The sequence below is a fragment of the Mchenga conophoros genome, linkage group LG7, assembly GCF_057382185.1.
Source record: "Mchenga conophoros isolate Kocher_MC1m ecotype Shallow Benthic linkage group LG7, M_conophoros_male_GT1.1, whole genome shotgun sequence".
NCBI classification, from domain to species: Eukaryota; Metazoa; Chordata; class Actinopteri; order Cichliformes; family Cichlidae; genus Mchenga; species Mchenga conophoros.
The window spans coordinates 40593781-40612538 of NC_140532.1; the positions used below are offsets into that span (position 1 = coordinate 40593781).

Here is an 18758-nt window from a genome sequence, read left to right on the forward strand (position 1 = left end):
CTAATAGTTTGAGCACGATAAAGCGAGTTCTTACATATAGAAAAATGTGGTTTGTATATTATTTAAATAATGGCTATAACCATGCACGAAATACAGGGACTATAGTCATAATAGTAGCAATTTTACAGAGCATTACTTGTGTTGTGTATAGTGACCTTTGACCTTTAGAGTGCATTTCTAAAGAGGTTTGCTTTTTCTTCTTTATGTTTCACTAAACGAGGCTTTTAACAGTGCGCTTACTTTCATTTTTTGTGTAATCTCCTTTCTGTCTCTTTCAGACTCTCACGGCATGGATCTGTTTGCAGTCGCAGTCCATGAGTTTGGTCATGCCATCGGTCTGGTCCACACCTCTGCAATGGAGTCCATCATGAGACCGTACTACCAGGGCCCTGTTGGAGACCCTCTAAAATATGATCTACCCTATGAAGACAAAGTCAGAGTTTGGCAGCTTTATGGTATGTAAAAGGCGCCTGTGTGTGTGTGTGTGTGTGTGTGTGTGTGTGTATGTGTGTGTGTGTGTGTGTGTGTGTGTGTGTGTGTGTCAGGGAGATGAGCCAGAAATTAAATTACTTTGATTCCTAACAAATTTCCATTTATTGAATCTGCCTCAGGTGTTACTGAAAAGCACAAATCCATAAACATTGAAGCAAACTGGCTGTGTAACTATGAAAAGGATCATAACAGCAAGTAAAGACAGGCATAATGATGCCAATAATGAACTAAAACACACAATTAGAAACATCAGGGTGGCAGGGTGGATAGAAATATAATTAGTGTTGGACAATAAATGATACCAACCTCTCCCGCAGGGGAATTGTAGAAAAGGGGAGAGACCAAAAAGGGGTACTGCAAATTTATAGGGTTGCACCAAAGAAGAAGAAAAGGATGAGGAGGGGCTCTCACTGACAATGAAGATAACTACAGGCTTGGGGATCCTGGAGTTTAGAACACATTTTGTGTAATTATAACAATATGTAATTTGTGACCCGGTTACACACAAGAGACAACATTTCAACAGGCATAAAATGGCATTTTTGCACCAACAAGGTGATTAGAATTAGCTGAGAACTTGACATGTGTCAGCACAGTGTGCAGCGTGTCCTTAACAACGCATTGCACATATAAAAAAGTAGAAGTAGCAGGCCTAAAAAACTATCTATAGCAAATGAATTGCACTGTCATGTCCTGAAAATAAGGAAAAAGGCAGCAAAGACCTGACACAGGACCTGCATCTGCACCTGTTGTTGGTGCATATTTGCACATTTCAGTAGGTCACTGCACCTATTTCCCATTTCCTGGCATAACATAAAGAAATGAGGGGTGACTCAAGGCCTGAAACAATATATGACCTAAATCAGAACTGCTTAATTTATTTTTCCTATTACAGTCAGCTGTTTCGTGTATTTCCATAATTATATTGAACAATTTTATGCTCCTGGCTAAGCCTCTTTACTGGAAATATAGTTTTGTTTTTTCCCATCATTAATATGAAATATGTGCTGCAGTAAATACTCACAAAATTATCTGCTTACCTGATGAATCATCATTAGTAACAAGCAGTGTCAAACATGATCAATGCTGTGAAGTCTCCGACCCTTCATAGAATCCTTCTCTGCTGGCCGTGAGTCATGATCCTTGGCTGTAATTATGTTTGTCTCGCAGTAAACTAGTGGCTGTGACAGCTCAGGAGACTGAAGATACAGCAGCCTCATCTCATGCAGGGGGCACCAATTTATGAGCTCTGCAGAGCAAGGTTATTGATTTAATGAAAACATGGATGGAGTTAATTGGACCTCATTATGCCATGTGACTTCATCAAACCTTTCCCTGATCCAGGAAGTGACAGTGAGACAAGAAAGAAAGAAAATGATGACTTTTAGAAAAACACAATCAAGTGCGGGGATAAATAATGGTGGCGTGTGATTTGAATTGCTGAATCCTGCTGAAGGGGAATATTGTGATACGTGGAAATGATCAAACTACCTCATTTTGAGATGACTTTGGATCCAAAAAAATGTTGGTGATCACAACCCCCGTGGTTATTCCTAACCAACCAATGACCAGTCCTACAAATATCTTTCTGTCCGCACTGATAGCACTGTAACCTCACATATTTATTTTAGTCATACATACTTTTGACTCCTCCATTGTTGAATGATTTGGCAACTTTTTTCTGTCATTAAAATCAAAGCTAACCCGTTTTGTTCAGACTGTGTTCTACCTATGAGTACCTGGAACAAGAAGAAAAAATCCATTGTGATCCACATTCTGTACTGCAGTAAGAGCTGCAACCATCAAGCTGATGGCATAGAGTTCAGTAGTGCAAACTGAACTCAAGGGCTCTATTCTTTTTCTACATCTTACAATTTTAAACTGTCCTCTAGAATAGTATGAGACCACATAGGTTGCCCTCAGGGCAGTTTTAATTCACTTTGAGTGATGAATCTTCTTTTGTTTCTATCTAGTTATCTAATTGTCTATCCCTGCACACACTTGCACAGGAAGTGCTTGGAAACCCATGCCACGAAGTTCCCGGTGCACAATTTTTGTGCTGATGTTAATGCCAAATTATTGGCATTAATAGGGTGACCAACCGTCCTCTTTTTTTGCACTTGCTGACTTGTAAAAGCCTATATGACATTTTTTATTTCACCATTCATTAACTGCACAGAGAAGGCATAGTTTAAATACGTTAAAGTTTTCTTTAAGTAAACAGTTTTATTAAAGTTCTTCATGACTGGTGCAAGTGTCCTCTTTTTTGGAAATCAAAATATGGTCACCATGGCATTAAGCCATTATGATCCTGTGGCAATGGGACTGAAAATGTGTCATATGAAATGTAAGACACAAATGGAGAACAAAAGAAACGAAATAAATTATCAAAAATAGTATAAGGGATTTATTGTTATTACATATGTTTGTCTTGTTTTCCCAGGTGTTAGAGACTCAGTGTCCCACACAAATCAACCAGGCAGTTCGTCTCAGACAGCCGAGCCTCCTGTCCTGCTAGATCTTCCTGAAAACAGGTCCACGGTCATGTAAGTAGAAGTATTAAAGGTATCTGTTATCTTTTAAATGCAACAGAAATAGATCTGGCACTCTAATAATAATGCAGTCCATAAAAATCACTTAATTCCTTAGTAGTTGTTTTAAGGTCTCTTTTACCTAAATTAGCTGCATTGTTTGGAAGAAGGAAAGCCAATTTCAGTATTCATTTCATCTTAATTTCATAAATTTAGTAAAGCAGGCATGATGGCCAGAGGGTCTGTGTCAATAAAACTCAAAGCACAGTTCATCTCAGGACACAACTTATTGAAATGCTTTTTGATTGAAGTGAAAACAAGCCTCAGCAGAAGCAAATAAACCATCTTCTCAATGTGCATTCTGTCTATTTATATACAGTAGTTGTGGAAAAATGGTGTTATTAAAGTCATGACAATAAATGAATTTACATCCACAGGCCTCATGCAGGTGGTATTCATTTGTTTTATTTCACTGGATTGAATCACATTACAGAGAGATTTCAGTTTTTGGGATGATTCCTTGTACATAATTGCATTGTGATTGTTTTATAATTGTATCAGGTTTTTGTTACTTCCACTGAGACGTAGTGTAATGAATCTATGCAGGCTTACATTCATTGTAAAAAAGAATTTTCTTGCGGGGAGGGGGAGACTTGATAGAACTTGTAAGGTACCAAAAAGCAAATTAGCCAAGAGTGAGCATGGGACCTTGCCCATCAAATTAAGCAATTCTCAGAAGACAGTTGGGCAGCTATCAACCTGTAGTTTCTTTAGGTTATCAAGCTTAATTAGACTGCATTTTGTCCATTTATACATTTTGAGAGTACATACACTCTCTCACACACATCACACACACAACCTAACCACTCAACCCCAGCCTGGGGTAGCCCCCAAAAACAAAGCAAACCTGAAGAAACTTTAGTCTGAAGGTCTAAAGAGTTTATTTAGTTTCAGATGGGTGGAGGTACAAATACAACTACACACAGTGAGGTATTGCTAAAACACCACAGATGAACATTTAGCAGCGTTTGCTCGCCAGTTTCAGACGTCCACTAGCTTCATTAATTGTTTCCTGCTGCCTTGGTCAGGTCATGATGTGTGGAAAAAGCTAGATTGGGCCCGACAAGGGCACCAATACTGACCACTGCACTGTGGTGTAGCGCTAATAGAGTTCTGAATAGAGACCTTTGTTGGTAATATAAGGCCTGGCAGGCTCTCACTCTCAGCCCTGTGGTGCTAATGGCTTCATCATTGGCATGCAGGCCACGTCAGTGATTTAAATCACTTAAAAACCTTGGGGATAAACACACCGAGGGATTTCACCATGTCAGCCTGATAGCTACCTCACTTCTTTTAGCATGGTTTCAGTGATTCACGCACAGGCACCTGAGAGGATATCAGGAACAGCTTGTGCAAAATTTCTCAGAAGGGGTCGACGCATGTCAGTAAAAAGCTACGCAATATAATCGGTCAAATAATTTTTTCACTTTTCACAACTGAGGAAATTTTTGCAAATGAGAGGTGAGTCATTAGAACCGAGATACAACATTTTCTGTGGTGGCTAGAGGTCTAAAGCTTTATAAATGTCCAGTTTAGAATCCAGCAGATCCTTGTTATCGCTCATTTTACGCTGTTTTTCCCTTCTTACTTTCTTCCCATCTCTCTCAGGCTGGCACGAGATACCCCAGACAGATGCACCAGTCACTTTGATGCAGTGGCCCAGATACGAGGAGAGGCCTTCTTTTTCAAAGGTACAACAGCACAAACAGTGAAAGAGATATGCAAAGCTGCAGAGCTATGAGGGGAGGGAAAATAACCCAAAACAAAAAAGAAAAGAAACGAGAAATTAGCCAAAAGAGCAGCAGTGGAGAAAGAGTCAAATGAAAGAAGTGAGAAAGGGAAAGAGAATGAGAGCGAGGTGGTAGTTGTAGATACCCGACTGAGCCAGTTGAGCCCTGCTGAGAGACTTCAGTATAAAAATTACATCACCCTTTCATGCTTGCCCTCTGGAGGAATGACCCCTAGCCTCCCACTGACAACGGAAACAAGAAACAGACTTGCATACCTTCTGCAGTAGCAGTGTTAGTAAAGTCTACTGAATTTTAACGATGTTTTTATAGAACTTTTTAATATAATTTGTTTTTGTTGTCACACTTTAAAATCAAGGACATGGAACGTTTGTAGATAATTAATAGAATATTTAGATTTATCTGTAGCTCTTAGCAGCCTTTAATAATTGTATTATGTCTTCCTGCCACAAATATCAAACCTTTCAAACTAGGGCTGCTCCTTGTCACTTGTAGGTCATTGCTTGTTGTGTTTCTTGTACACTTTACATGATTAAGTCTGGAAGGACATTTAGAGCAGAAGTAATAGTGTTGTTCCTCTTATTTTGAACCTGTTCTTCATAGGGAAATACTTCTGGCGACTAACAAGAGAGAAGCACCTGGTGTCTCTGCGTCCTGCTCAGATCCATCGCTTCTGGCGGGGCCTCCCAACCAATCTGGATAGTGTGGACGCAGTGTACGAGAGGCCTGGGGACCACAAAATTGTATTTTTTAAAGGTACAGTATCAAAAACATTGGAAGAGAGCAGGTGGGATTTTTAAGGAAATTGTGTATTTTGTAAGTCTATGTGAGTAGGAGAGGAGTTAGGCAATGACATTTAAAGTATTGAAAAGAAGGACATAAACAAGCTACAACTTTTGAGCTACCACTGTGGTTAAGACTACACAAAAAAACTACACAAAAAAACATATGTGTGCGTTTTTTGTTTTTTTTAATTTAATTATTTCCTTTCATTATTTTCTTTTCAAATGTATCCTCTCAGATGTCTTTTCTTTATAAAACATCATATTGGTAAGTAGGTTTTAACTCGTTATGTTTAACTTTCTTTAGGTTTAAAATACTGGGTATTTAAAGACAATATTGTGGAGGAAGGTTACCCTCGTCCCATCAGTGACTTTGGCCTACCGTTGGAGGGTGTGGACGCTGCCTTTGTTTGGCTACACAACGACAAAACCTACTTCTTTAAGGACAACCGCTATTGGCGATACGATGACCACCTGAGACGAATGGACCTGGGCTACCCTAAGGACAGCAACCTCTGGAAAGGGCTGCCATCACAACTTGATGATGCCATGAGGTGGTCTGATGGTAAGTAATCTTTTTTTTTTTACACAGTTTTGCCCGCCCATCTTATGTGCATAAAATGATGAAAAAGAGAGGCAAAGTTGACACTGGCACAGTTGTGTCCTTGGGCAAGATACTGAACCCCAGACCTTCCCTGATGGATGCACTGTTGTATGTGTGGGTGCATGTGAGTGCATGTCCTTGATAGATAGCGGATTGCATGTACAGAATAATGATGTGACTTTGATTAGAATTGCATAGCACAGTATGCATACCAGTTGGTTAACCATTTACTTTACTGTGAAATTTGACATGGACATCTTGTCCTTATCCAAGAGTTTCAACTAAAACAAAGTCAGCTGAGCACTTTGTTTTAGACACTGAAGTGTTGTGTGCTCTAAGACAGAGCTAGAGGTAGAAGACGCAGAACCTAAAATTTCTTTCTGCAGTGCTTTACAGTGAGTGATGATAATTTGAAATTTAAGAAAAACACTAAAGAGTTTATTTCCTTTAAGGAAATAACCATATGTTTGATAATAAATCTGCAAAGCAAATTGTTTACATCATCCTCAAAAAAAATGATCAAAACTACACCTTAATCAATCACCCAGAGTCAGAATGTCCTCAGAGTAAAGCCAGTGACATATTTTTGACCGCTTCTGTCTTGATTAAAAATTGATTATAAAGACACTCTGATCGATTAGATTCAACATATAAATGATGAATTGCCTGTCAGTTTCTTTCAGTGAAAAATGATTACATTTCTCTGAGAAAAATAGAGTCGTAACACTCCACCACAGCATCAAACCAGTAGTCTGCTGTGCTATTTTCTAAGCCTAAGGCAAGACTATGCAACACCGTTCTCAGGGGAAGTCCTTAGACCGGAATAAAGTTTGAGAAGAATATGAGACAACAGAACAATTAGGCAAGTTAGGAATGCAGCTTCAAGTCTTGGATGAAATTTTAGGCCTTGCTATTGGCATAAGGATGGCAGTGTCATTCACTGAGCCAGTCACTCCACCACTTCCATTCAGAAGTATGTCTTGAAATGTCACTGAATAGTTCGTCGTGGGATTTTTTTACGCAATGTTGTGGTTCCTAGTTGATTCCCTCTATTAGGAGCCCTTTACTTTTCTTTAACATATGCAAAAAGCAAACTCTTAACACGTTAGCATTGCCTTCAATACAACTATGTAACAAAAAAAAGTGTCATGAGCCTCAGTAAATCCTGATCTGTCAGATGGCAGGGTCAGGATTTGGTGCAAACAACATGAAAGCATGGAGCCATCCAGCTTTGTAGCAATGATTCAGACTGGTAGTGGTGTAATGGTTTTTTTTTTATGTCTTGTCACACTTAGGGACACTTAATATCAACTGAGCATATACCCTTTACACGCAGTGTAGGTATTTGTTTTATAGCTGATTCCAGCAGAATAACATGCAATGTCATAAAGCTTAAATTATGTCAGACTGGTTTCTTGAATTTGACATTGAGTTCACTTTACTCAAATGGCCTCCGTAGCCATTAATAGGACACCTTTGGGATGTGGTGGAATGGGAATTTTGCATCATGGCGCTGAAAAAATCTGGAGCAGCTGTGTGATGCTATCATGTCAATATGGACCAAAATCTCTGAGGTATGTTTCTAGCCCCGTGTTGGATTTGTACCCCAAAGAACTGTCTGAAGGCAAAAACCACATTGTTTAATTTTTAAAAAATACTGTAGAGATATTATAGATTGCTATAAAATCAAATGTACAGCTTTGTAGTTCACAGAGAGAGTATCCTTGTGATTTTGGTCCTGTCTTACCTTCTTCTTTTGCATTATAAATGTTAACATTTATCATTTTAAGTCAAATGTAGACAAATTGCTGTGACTTTTTTAATTTACCCTTCCCAAATAATGTTTCCAAGCTCACCTCATCAGCTTCAAATTCCTCATTATCTTTATATTTTACATAAATAACTACCTGCAAGTGTGCATTACCAATTCTATTCAATTTCAGTTACATTTTATTTAGATGGTTCCATCCCACGACAGAACACTTAGTATTGTTTGACAATGACCCTACAATAATAAAGAGAATACGCCAAACACTTGGTGACAGTGGGAAGAAAGAATTCCCTTTTAACAGGAAAGAACCTCGAGCAGAACCAGAGTCAGGGAGGGGCAGCCATCTGCCAACACTGTCGTTGAATTTAAGTGTCGTTTGGCAGAATATGGTTATTTTACCAAAACCTTTTGTTTTGCTTATTCTTCAGTCTTAAAATGTATGCTTCATTCTTACATGAATAATGTAAGACTGCCCTCTGGAGTACTCACAGCCAGTCATGTTGTAACATCCAGGCTGTTTTTTGTCTAGCTGACTCCTGTAACCTGCGGTGCAATTTGTGATCTATTATTTCTGTCATGGATCTTTCAGAATAAGTGAAGCATGTTCCATGGATTTAAAAATTTAAGCATGTTCTGGGGATTCAGTGTTCAGACTCCGAGACAAATCAAAAGCCTAATACGTGTCCTTTAAGAGTTTTCATTATTCACGCAATGCATTTTGTTCCACCATTTGCTCCTATTTGATTTTAGTTTATTTATATTTGGCATTCCTTGGATGCATCCATGATTGTTTTGGTGTGGCTGTAGGATACAGATTAGAAGAACATTTGCATTTGTTTATTAATTTGTTTAATTTTATTCATGTGTCAATAGAGGGTTGGGAGTTTGTTTGTTTTTTTAACCTTTATCTGTTATTGACGTTGCACACATGGTCTTGTCTGCCAACACTGCTTCATATTCGCAGTGTCAAACCTTGGAGCTTGCCCAGTGTAATCACTTTGTATAGCTCCACTGTACCAGCTGACTCAAGGTCACAACACATCACTCCTGCATCTTGGTTAAGAGTTGTAAAATCGCCTGAACACCATGTGTTCAAACAAAAGCAGCAGTTCTTTTCTGTCAGTGTATTAGGCTCTGGATGGTGCTTGAGAGTGTTTTTGGATTTTGAAAATCCATCAAAAAAGCAGACACTTATTTTTAAAATTTGAGAATGCTCAGTGGAAGCCAGGATGTCTCTAACCAACCCTGCAGCGCATGTAAATACAGCAAAGCTCTTTTTTCCCTGTCAGTGGTCTGTGTTCTGTCTTCCAAGCTTGTAGACTCGGAGGTCTCTGAGCTCTTTGATGAGTTTACCCACATGTTTGTATATTTGTGTGTGTGTGTGTGTGTGTGTGTGTGTGTGTGTGTGTGTGTGTGTGTGTGTGTGTGTGTGTGTGTGTGTGTGTGTCTGTGTACACATAAGGGTACTTGTTCTTCCTCTGCAGAATTTTCAACAAGAAACAAACCTTCTGCTCCCTGTTACACCACCCCATGCAAGTGCAGTTTACATGAAAGAACACTTGTGAATGAAAGGTGTTCACACGTGTAAACAGGTTAGTCTAGATAGAGTTTACGGGGTGGTTATGAACCTAAAACAGACCATACTCTTCGATGCTGTCTCCTTGTGAAGCATCTACAGGTTGCCACCCACCCTACTTGGCAGATTTGGCTCTCTCTGATTTCCTTTTACTAAAATTGAAACTCAAGTTGAAAGGCTGACACAGGGGAGAAGATCCAACTATCTTTGCAAAAATTGCCAAATTTAAATCCATTTTGGTTTTTGCTTTTATAGTCGCAGTAGTGTGCCTTGATCAATTTTCATAATTCTTAAATGGTGCTAAAGCACTTGCTTGGATGAAGATTGTTTTGGAGGGTTTTGTTGTTGTTGTTGTTGTTGTTGTTGTTGTTGTTGTTGTTGTTTTTATCGTTTTGAGATAAAAGCAGTCAAGTTGGAAACCCATTTGCCTAAATGCACATATACAAACCATGGGACCTTGGAATTGAAGCCACATCAAAGCCTGTTCTCGGTTTGTTTCACCATCTCAGTGTGAATAGACAGGAAATAGAGATTGAAACAGACAAAGGGAAAGAGAGTGATACGACACCAAAGAGGAAAGAGGACACGTGGTGACATCTTGCCATAAAAATTATTTAGAAATACTCGAAGAATGTGTAAGTAATAGAGAATATAAGACTTCAGGACAAAGATATTAAAGTTGTTAGAAATATAGATTCATTCACGTGATACGAATTTTAAAAAAACAGGTAATGACAGTAAAACCATAGAAAATGGTTGAAAAATGGAGGGAAAGAGGACATAAAGTCTATAAATGCTTCTGTAATTCTAAAAACAATCATAGCTGCTGACATCAGTACAGCACTCAGGAATAGTCTTGCCTTTTATGGATTTGATCTTAGACTCAAGTTCTCAGAAACCAGCTAACACTATATCTGCAGTACTGTCAAATTAGTAGAGTCAAAATATCAACTTGAGTTAAGGCCTTAGTCGCACAGGCCTAGAGACCACTGGATAAGTAAAATTGTCTTTTCCCCAGCTGTTGTTGAACAGCTCATCAAAAGCCTTGTTATGTGGTCACTATCGAATGATCTGTTTCTGCTTTGTTGTGCGCTTTTCAACTTTCAGGCTTCACAGACAGTCGGCAAGTGTTTAGGGACAAGTCGGTGTGTTGCATGCTGTCTGTGAGCCTTTTGATGGAACCCCATCTACCTCTTAACAAGCAGTTTCACCAAGTAACTAACCATTTGCCAATCAGGGGAATATGAGTATGAACTTTGGCAGGGCAGTCTTTATTTTTTCAGCCTCACCAAAACTATCATGGTACATAAATGCTGATAAGTGTGGATTATTACACAGCCAAGAATTGCAGTGACTAAAAGCAGCATTTACTCAAGAGCAGTCATTAGGGTAAATATGAGACCAATGAGACCAATTATATTTGTGTTCAGTTTTGCCAGTTCATTGCATAATGTCAGACATGCATTATTTATTTATTTTGTTGTTGTTGTTGTTAATGAAAAGGCCAAAACTAATGAAACAATAGTAGCTAAAGGTGTTAACTGTGAAGACACTCTGACATGCTTCATTCCTTTGGTCCATGGAGCTGTTTTAATTGTTTTTAATTGAGAGCCACACCATTACGTGCACTATCATTATCATGAACTTTGGCAGTGCAGTCCATCTTTAATCAACCTCACCGACACTATGAAGGTACACAAGTGCCGATTAGTGTGTTTTAATACACAGCAAAAAATGGTTGTGAATAAATATTACTATTTATTCCTGTTTCAGAAAAGATTTGCTAAGCAGCACAAAGGAAGTTAAAGTATTTTTAATTGATTAATAAAAGAAATTACATGCCTAGTGAGCATTAATGGCCTTGGGGGCGAGAGACTCACTGGGAAGCTTGAGGAATGTGTTGTGGGTTTTCATCTTTTTACACGATTTAATTACAAAAGTATAACAGCGTCATCCTTTGATTCACATATTTCAGAAGATGTCCTTCAAGATAAGTTACTGGCATAACATATCATATAAATCACCTAATTAGTTTACACCCTTTATATAGGTGAAAATTACTACGAGTCTGCATAGAGTCACAAGCTTATATAACCTATAACGGTGGATGAAACTTAAAGGGTTCACTGTCTTCATGAACTTTATTTGTTCTGCACAGCTCATGACTCATCTTCAGTCAAAGAAGCTGTATTATTAGCCAGAACTCAGTGACATGAAGTGTATTCTCCAGATTCTGACAGCTGTAGGACGCTTGATCTCTGAGGGAAAGAAAGAACAAGTTGAAAAAGACAAAGTGACATTAAGCCCTACTGTACAAGTTTGATCTTCCAATAACTGTGACAGAGGAGAAAGTAGAATGTGTACTATATTCTCTTTGTGAAGATCAAAATGATACTTAAAGTTAGAAAGTGAGGACATGTTTGAAAGGTGAAGACCCTGTGGCCTACGCTTTTTGCAAACAGAGAGCTGCTTTAGGATTGTAATTTGGCTGTGTAGGTAGGGTAAAGATTGGGAGTACTCAGAAGAATTAAACTCCATAGGTGTGTTTCCATGCACGATAGTGCATCTTGGGCTCTTTATTGTACTATGCTGCAGCTAAGTGTGAATACATCCTCATGATTATGCACAGGAAAAGGATTACTAGGTGCTGTGAGCCTTCACCCACTTAGAGGAAAACTGCTAGACCAGCACAGCTGCCACATCAACTTGCGTTGCACTTTTTAGGCATTTTAATTGTTCTCATTACCCAACACAAACACAAACTACAAAGCAAAAGCATTTATTTCAGGAGCAGCACTATTATAAGAATGAGGATTTCTTGTAAAAGCTGTGGGTCTTGCCACATTTTTCCATCTAGGTTTCGACCTGAGAAAATGTAGAAAATGGAGGCAAAGCGTCCTGGGAGTACAGACACTCATCCTTTTATTTCATTTCAGAAATTGTGTTTGACATGAAAGCTGTTTGGCATGCATTTTTAAGGACAATGCATGGATATGAACATTAGTGCAATAACCAAAAACATACAGTAAGTGACAGCAATGCAGGCAGTACATTACTTCAGATATACACTCACTGGCTACTTTTTTAGGTACACCTATTCAGCTGCTTATTAACACAAATATCTAATGAACAAATCACATGGCAACAACACAGTACATGTTCAACACGAGCTGCTGACGTTCAAAATGAGTATACGCATAAAAACAGGAGCAACAGTAATACAACCAAGTTATGCAGAAAATGCTTTCGAACCTTGAAGCAGATGGACTACAGCAGCACGACACCACACTCGTGTCGGCCAAGACAGGCTTACCAAAATTGGACATTAGGAAATTGAAAGAAGCTTGACTGGTGAATTTTAGTTTGGATTTGTTATCGACAAGATGAAAATATGGATAAATTCCTGCCTTTTTTAGGCTGCTCCTGGTGATGTAATCCTGTGAGGGATATGGTCTTGGCACACTTTAAACCCTTTAGGACCAACTGAGCATCGTTTGAATGGCACAGCCTACCTGAGTATTGTTGCTGACCATGCCCATCCCTTTGTGAGCACAGCGTACCTGTTCCCTGAGGTGATAACACACCATGTCACAAAGCTCAAATCATCTCAAATTGATTTCTCAATTATGACAATGAGTTCTCTGAAGTAAAATGGCCTCCACAGCTATCAGATCTCAATCCAGTAGAGCACCTTTGGGATGTGAAGGAACGAGAGATTACATTATGAATATGCAGCTGAAAAATCTGCAGCAACTGTGTGATGCTATCATGTCAATATGGACCCAAATCTCTGAAGAATGTTTCTGGCACTTTCTCTTTATGCCACAAATAATTAAAGCAGTTCTGAAGACAATATCAAGCATTTTCTATTATGGCTACAGGTCCTATATGCCTTAATAAGTCCTTATCTTTTGTTGTTATTGTCTTTCTTCTCATTTCCCCACTTCCTCCAACACTTCCTCACACACTGTGATAGAATAAGATGCGGTTTAGGTATATATACGTCTGAATAAGCATTCACAGACAAACACTATTCACTCCGGAGTTATGAAGCTATAGCTCTTGGAGCTCTTCTGCACTTGGCGAGCTCCAAGGCCATTAACAATGGGAAAACATTTTTCACTTTGCTCAAACTCCTTCACTTGTTTATCTCTTGCCACTTACTTATTAATGAGCCACACCATTATCACATGTTTACTTCCCTCTGCTTGTTTGTCATAGTCACTGGTTAATAAAAAAAATTCATAGGAATCAGGTGAACAGCCTTGGAGGAGGTGGGCGCCTTCACGATAACGAATTCAGTCTGTGGGAGATCAGGAAGCTTATTATGAGTTTGTAAACTACAAACGTTAAGCACATATTAATGCATTCATTCGGAGGTGTTAAGTTTTTCATTTAATTCTGTAATTCAATTTTTTTTGTCTCAAATGAACACAATTTCAATGAGTGCATTCACTATAGCCGCATCAGAAATAGAGCAAGAAAAAAGAACGTGCGAGGAAAATATTGCCCACAAACTTTGTATGTTATTATCATTCATAATACCACATCTGATAAACCCTGAAAATATTTGTCATAATGGCACTCAGCAAAGTGGCATTTACATCAGAAGCACAGTGCCAATGCCCATTTGGTATTCTGGTGACTCTAATTAACTTAAGTGCCTTGTAGTGAATAGACAGGCACAGTGGTGGGTATATCAGTAGCAATCAACTGACAGTTCAATTATTATGTCAAGAGCACCCATAAGGCATTGCTATGGTCTGAACAGCAAAGGCAAATACAAAATCCACTTTATACTACATACCCAGTGCATGTCAGTTTTACTTAATTATTTCTTCAAAAGGATCACATGTTAATATCTAATATGAAAGTATAGTACATAGTTTGCGTGCAAGGAACCAGGCATTCTTGTAATTTTTTTATAGTGATCTTGAGCAGCAGTTCTCCAGGATTTCTGAAGCTCTTTCAGAGTTTTTACTGCAGATGAACAGTAAACGAAAGTCTCCAAGAAACAGTAAATCCATCAAAGACCTGACTGAGGACCTGAGTGATTCATCTGACCCCTCTGTTGATCCATCTGACCCCTCTGTTGATCCATGTACTGTTTGCTAAAGCCTCATCAAAAATAGAAGATTGGAAGGTTGGCTGTAAAGAAGCCATTCTTAATGAAGGCAGGAAAAAACTGAGGTGTGACAAATTATACAAAAAGTGCGCTGGAAATCAGTGGCAACAGGTCATTTGGAATGATGAATCCAAATTTGTAATTACTGGTTCAAATCTTATTGATTATCTACAGAGGAGGACAGAAAGGTACAACAGTGATGATCAAATGTGTTGGAGTTATGAATCCAGAAAAGTACCATCAGATTTTGATCCACCATGCAATACCATGTAGAGAGAATCTGATTGGCACATTGACAGCTTCATTTTTCAGCATGAAAATGATCCCAAGCATACTGCTACAACAGTAAAAGCATACCTGGATAGAAAAACACACACTGTCAGTCATGGATTGGCCTCCCCACACCCCCAGATCTCTTATTGTAGCTATATAGGATCATCTTGAAAGAAAGAAAAGGCAGTCAGCATCCAGAGAAGAGCTCTGAATGAAGCTGCCTAAGATATTTCAGGGTGTGTTGAAGAGTAAAAGTGGTCATGCCAAATATACATTTTCAATATTTGACTTTCATTAGAATTATACAAACTCTGTTTTTGCCTTATATACTTTCCATGTATATTTTCATGAGTCCCATTTTTACTGGTTTGATTCATGACTCTTAAATAAAATTTGAAATGAAAGTACATTTAAAAAATTACCTGTTTCACCAGTTACTTCAGTGCTGACAAAGGTAATCGGAGCGATGGCTGGAGTATGACCACCAGAGTTTCCAGGAGACAACTTGCATAAATAAGCATGCCGTCTTTCATATCACATGGATATTTTTGTTAAAATCAAGCAAATTTGCATTTCTTTCCACAGTTTTTTGCTGTGGTCATTTAGTTTGTATATAAATGTCATTTTTTCTGAGACAGGTTTATAGTTTTTGTGCTACGGTCCATGCAAGTTTGTAAACTGCAGCGGAGTTTCCTCTCCAAGGCACACTGGTGGAAAACGCAGCTGTTATATTAAATTAAATGATATAATTTTCCATGATGGATGTAGACACCTGGTTCACACACATTCTGGTTTATCAAACAGATGTACTGTGGGGCAAGGTAATAAGTGAAAATGCTAAACATAAACATTTAGCACGCTGGGTACAAATTATAGCCCTTGGTGTTTAATGTGTTCTCTGCTTATTGAGCTTTGAGCGAAGAGCAAAGACAATTCTGAACTGCCATTAGTATAAAGTCTAGTATTGTATTCTTTTATCTGTAGTTCATGCACACACACACTAATCCCCACCTTCTAATCTGTGTCTCCGAAGGCTCGTCCTATTTCTTTAAGGGGAAGGAGTACTGGCGAGTGCCAGGCAGCGACATGGAGGTGGAGGCAGGATACCCCCGCCTCATCGCAACGGACTGGCTGTTGTGCACAGAGATGCAGTCGGACTCTCCGGACACACAGCCCAAAAGCACAGAGACGAGAGTCAACGTGCACCGCCACCCAGACCACGCAGAGAACGGATACGAGGTGTGCTCCTGCACCTCTGACACCGCCTCGCCTTTAGGCGTCCGCCCATCCCCGTCCCTCGTTTGGCTGCTGCCGCCTCTCTGGACGCTCTCGCTGGCTCTCCGCTTTGAACTGCTATGATGCTAAAGCATGGGACAGAGGGCCAGTGAACAAACCAACAACTGGAAAATATTCTTCTTATATAATTTAGTATCTTTTTGCTCTAAATTTGCTGTTATTTATTTATCATGACTTTCAAGGGGCACTGCCATCAAGCAGTCATTCTTATGGGCATCACCCAGCTTTCAGTGCTTTACAAGCTGTTTTCATACATGCACAAGAGAAGAAGTGAGGAGATTCATCCGGTGCATTGTCATAATTTTTCTTCATGCAGCAAACAGATACTTCAGATACTCTGCTTTTGGAAAGGGAGCAGGACACATAAAGCCAACTAACTGTAATCCACTGGTCAGTTACATGTACTATTCTCACATGCACCTAATCAGACATCGCATGGACTTTGTTTTAGTGAGCTGGCTGGGTACAGACTGTTTATTGTCTGATCCATGTAAAATGCTTGTGCTCAGTTCAGGGCCACAGTGCATGTGTGAAAACAGCTTCAGCAAATGATTAACGGCCAAATCTCTGCAAAGGAAAAATTGTAAGTGAATAGAAATGTTTTTTAAGTTTACAGCAGCAAATCATCACATGACAAACATACTAAGTTTATTTTGACTTGAAGGCAAGTGCAAAGGAATACACCCATTATAAAAAGGAGCACTGATCCATTATCAGCCCAAAATTTGTTTTAAATAACCTAAACCATGTTTTCTTTTTATATTCAAACTCAGATTATAACCAGCTATGTACATGGATTGATTTTGCTAACTTTATTGTCCCCAATGGGAAATTGGGGACAATGCAGCAGTCTGTCCATACACAGAGAGACAAAAACAAACATCACACACACAGATTTTAGTACCACAATACATTTTCTATGCCAAAATAATAATGGTGGTGTTGCTCTGACCACCTACAGAACTCACAGTGATTTTCTGGTGTTAAAAATTAGTTCCAGTTTGCAACAAGACCTGTAAATTATTCAGAATAAAAGGAACACTTTCTGAAAAGATACACTACTGTTGAATTTGCAAGTAAGTCATTTTTCTGCGTGTTCACAAGCACTGCTGCTTTCCATTCATCTCTATTTTACTCAAACTGGAGAGATAAAACCAAAACTACCTGCAAGGCAGCATAGCACCAGAGGTAAACATGATTTTTTTTTTATTTGTGGAACTGACCTTTTAATAAACCCCACTGCGTGCACACATACGAACATCCTGTGCTCTCGTGTGCTTGCAACGAGCATTAATGTTTGAATGCTCCTACTCCTGCTGTGAGAGGTAGACGGATGCATGGATGAGTAGGTGGACGGACCAGTTTCCATGCCTGAATCATCGGACTAAGTGAGGAACAGCTGCTCATTTTCACCTCTGGGTTATAAGCATTCCTTCCACTCAGTTTAGTTGTATCTACTATTGAAATCAGTTTATAATTCAGTATCTTTTACATTACTTTGATCAGCTCATAGAGTTCAAAGAGTGGTTTTTTTGGTGACTGACAGTTCCCTGTAGCCCCGCTGAATTTATTCTTGCTGTAAAGATATATTTACCTATAGACTGATATATTTGAGTTGAAGGGTTCTGCAGCTGTTGCATCACTAAGTGGACTGTGTATATTTTAAGCTGTGTTTTCTATTGTAAAATATTTTTATAGGAAAATAAAAAACATATCTGTGAATGACTTCTTTTTTTTTCTTGTCACACGAGTGCCCTGTGTTATTTTGAGTGCTTATTTCTGCTACTGTGTGGACCGAGTGTGTAATTATTTTTGTGTTTTTGAAGGAAAGCCCAGGCTTGAAGACAGACGATGGTAACATGACAGCTTGCAGACACCAACTGGGAGCTGCTCCCCCTCTGTCTGATGTTCTTAAATGTGTCTTCTCTTGTAATGGTCAGTGCAGGAAAACAAATTACACCTCACACTTACGCCAAATGGGTTTATAAAGAGATCTGCTGGCACAGAGGATTACGCAGTATATCCGTGTTTCTTGAGGAAAGAGTATCAGAGGAAGAAAATGTCACAAATCCGAAAATATTTACCACCTCAGATACTTCGAGCGAAGAGATCAAAGTCAACAGGATGTCAAGTCTGTCTAGTCCTGAAAGACTCACACGCATACACGTACATGCATTTCACCAGCATCCTCATCATACAGTACGCAGGCTCAAACATCCACGCCTGTGTTAGGGTTTCCATTTGTATGAATGTTTGTTTGTGTATTCCCCCCAAAGGCTACGGATGCAGTCCAACCCCAAAGAATGCAGACCCGTAACTTTTAGTCTGTTTTGAGGTAAAATGAAGTTTAAAAGTTTAAAAAGTCACTCATTCACTTTTCTGCCAACAACAGCATTTTTCCTTCCCTTCTCTTGACACACTCCAGTGGTATTAATTAACTGGTGTGGCTCACCAGCCACTAGGAGAGCACCTGCACCCACAGGCAAATGCAGCAGGGATG

At 39.1% G+C, this 18758-nt stretch overlaps 1 protein-coding gene across 1 annotated transcript in view; it reads left to right on the forward strand.

Annotated features, from left to right (window-relative positions):
* LOC146570669 (matrix metalloproteinase-17-like) overlaps positions 1–17980 on the forward strand; it is an 88204-nt gene extending 70224 nt beyond the window's left edge. Inside the window, exons 5-10 of the mRNA XM_085279250.1 lie at positions 279–455; positions 2936–3038; positions 4692–4774; positions 5435–5587; positions 5921–6178; positions 15996–17980. Coding sequence (XP_085135376.1) covers positions 279–455; positions 2936–3038; positions 4692–4774; positions 5435–5587; positions 5921–6178; positions 15996–16321 — 1100 coding nt within the window. The 3' untranslated portion in view covers positions 16322–17980. The remainder of the gene's footprint in view (positions 1–278; positions 456–2935; positions 3039–4691; positions 4775–5434; positions 5588–5920; positions 6179–15995) is intronic.
* The last annotated feature ends 778 nt before the right edge of the window (positions 17981–18758 follow it).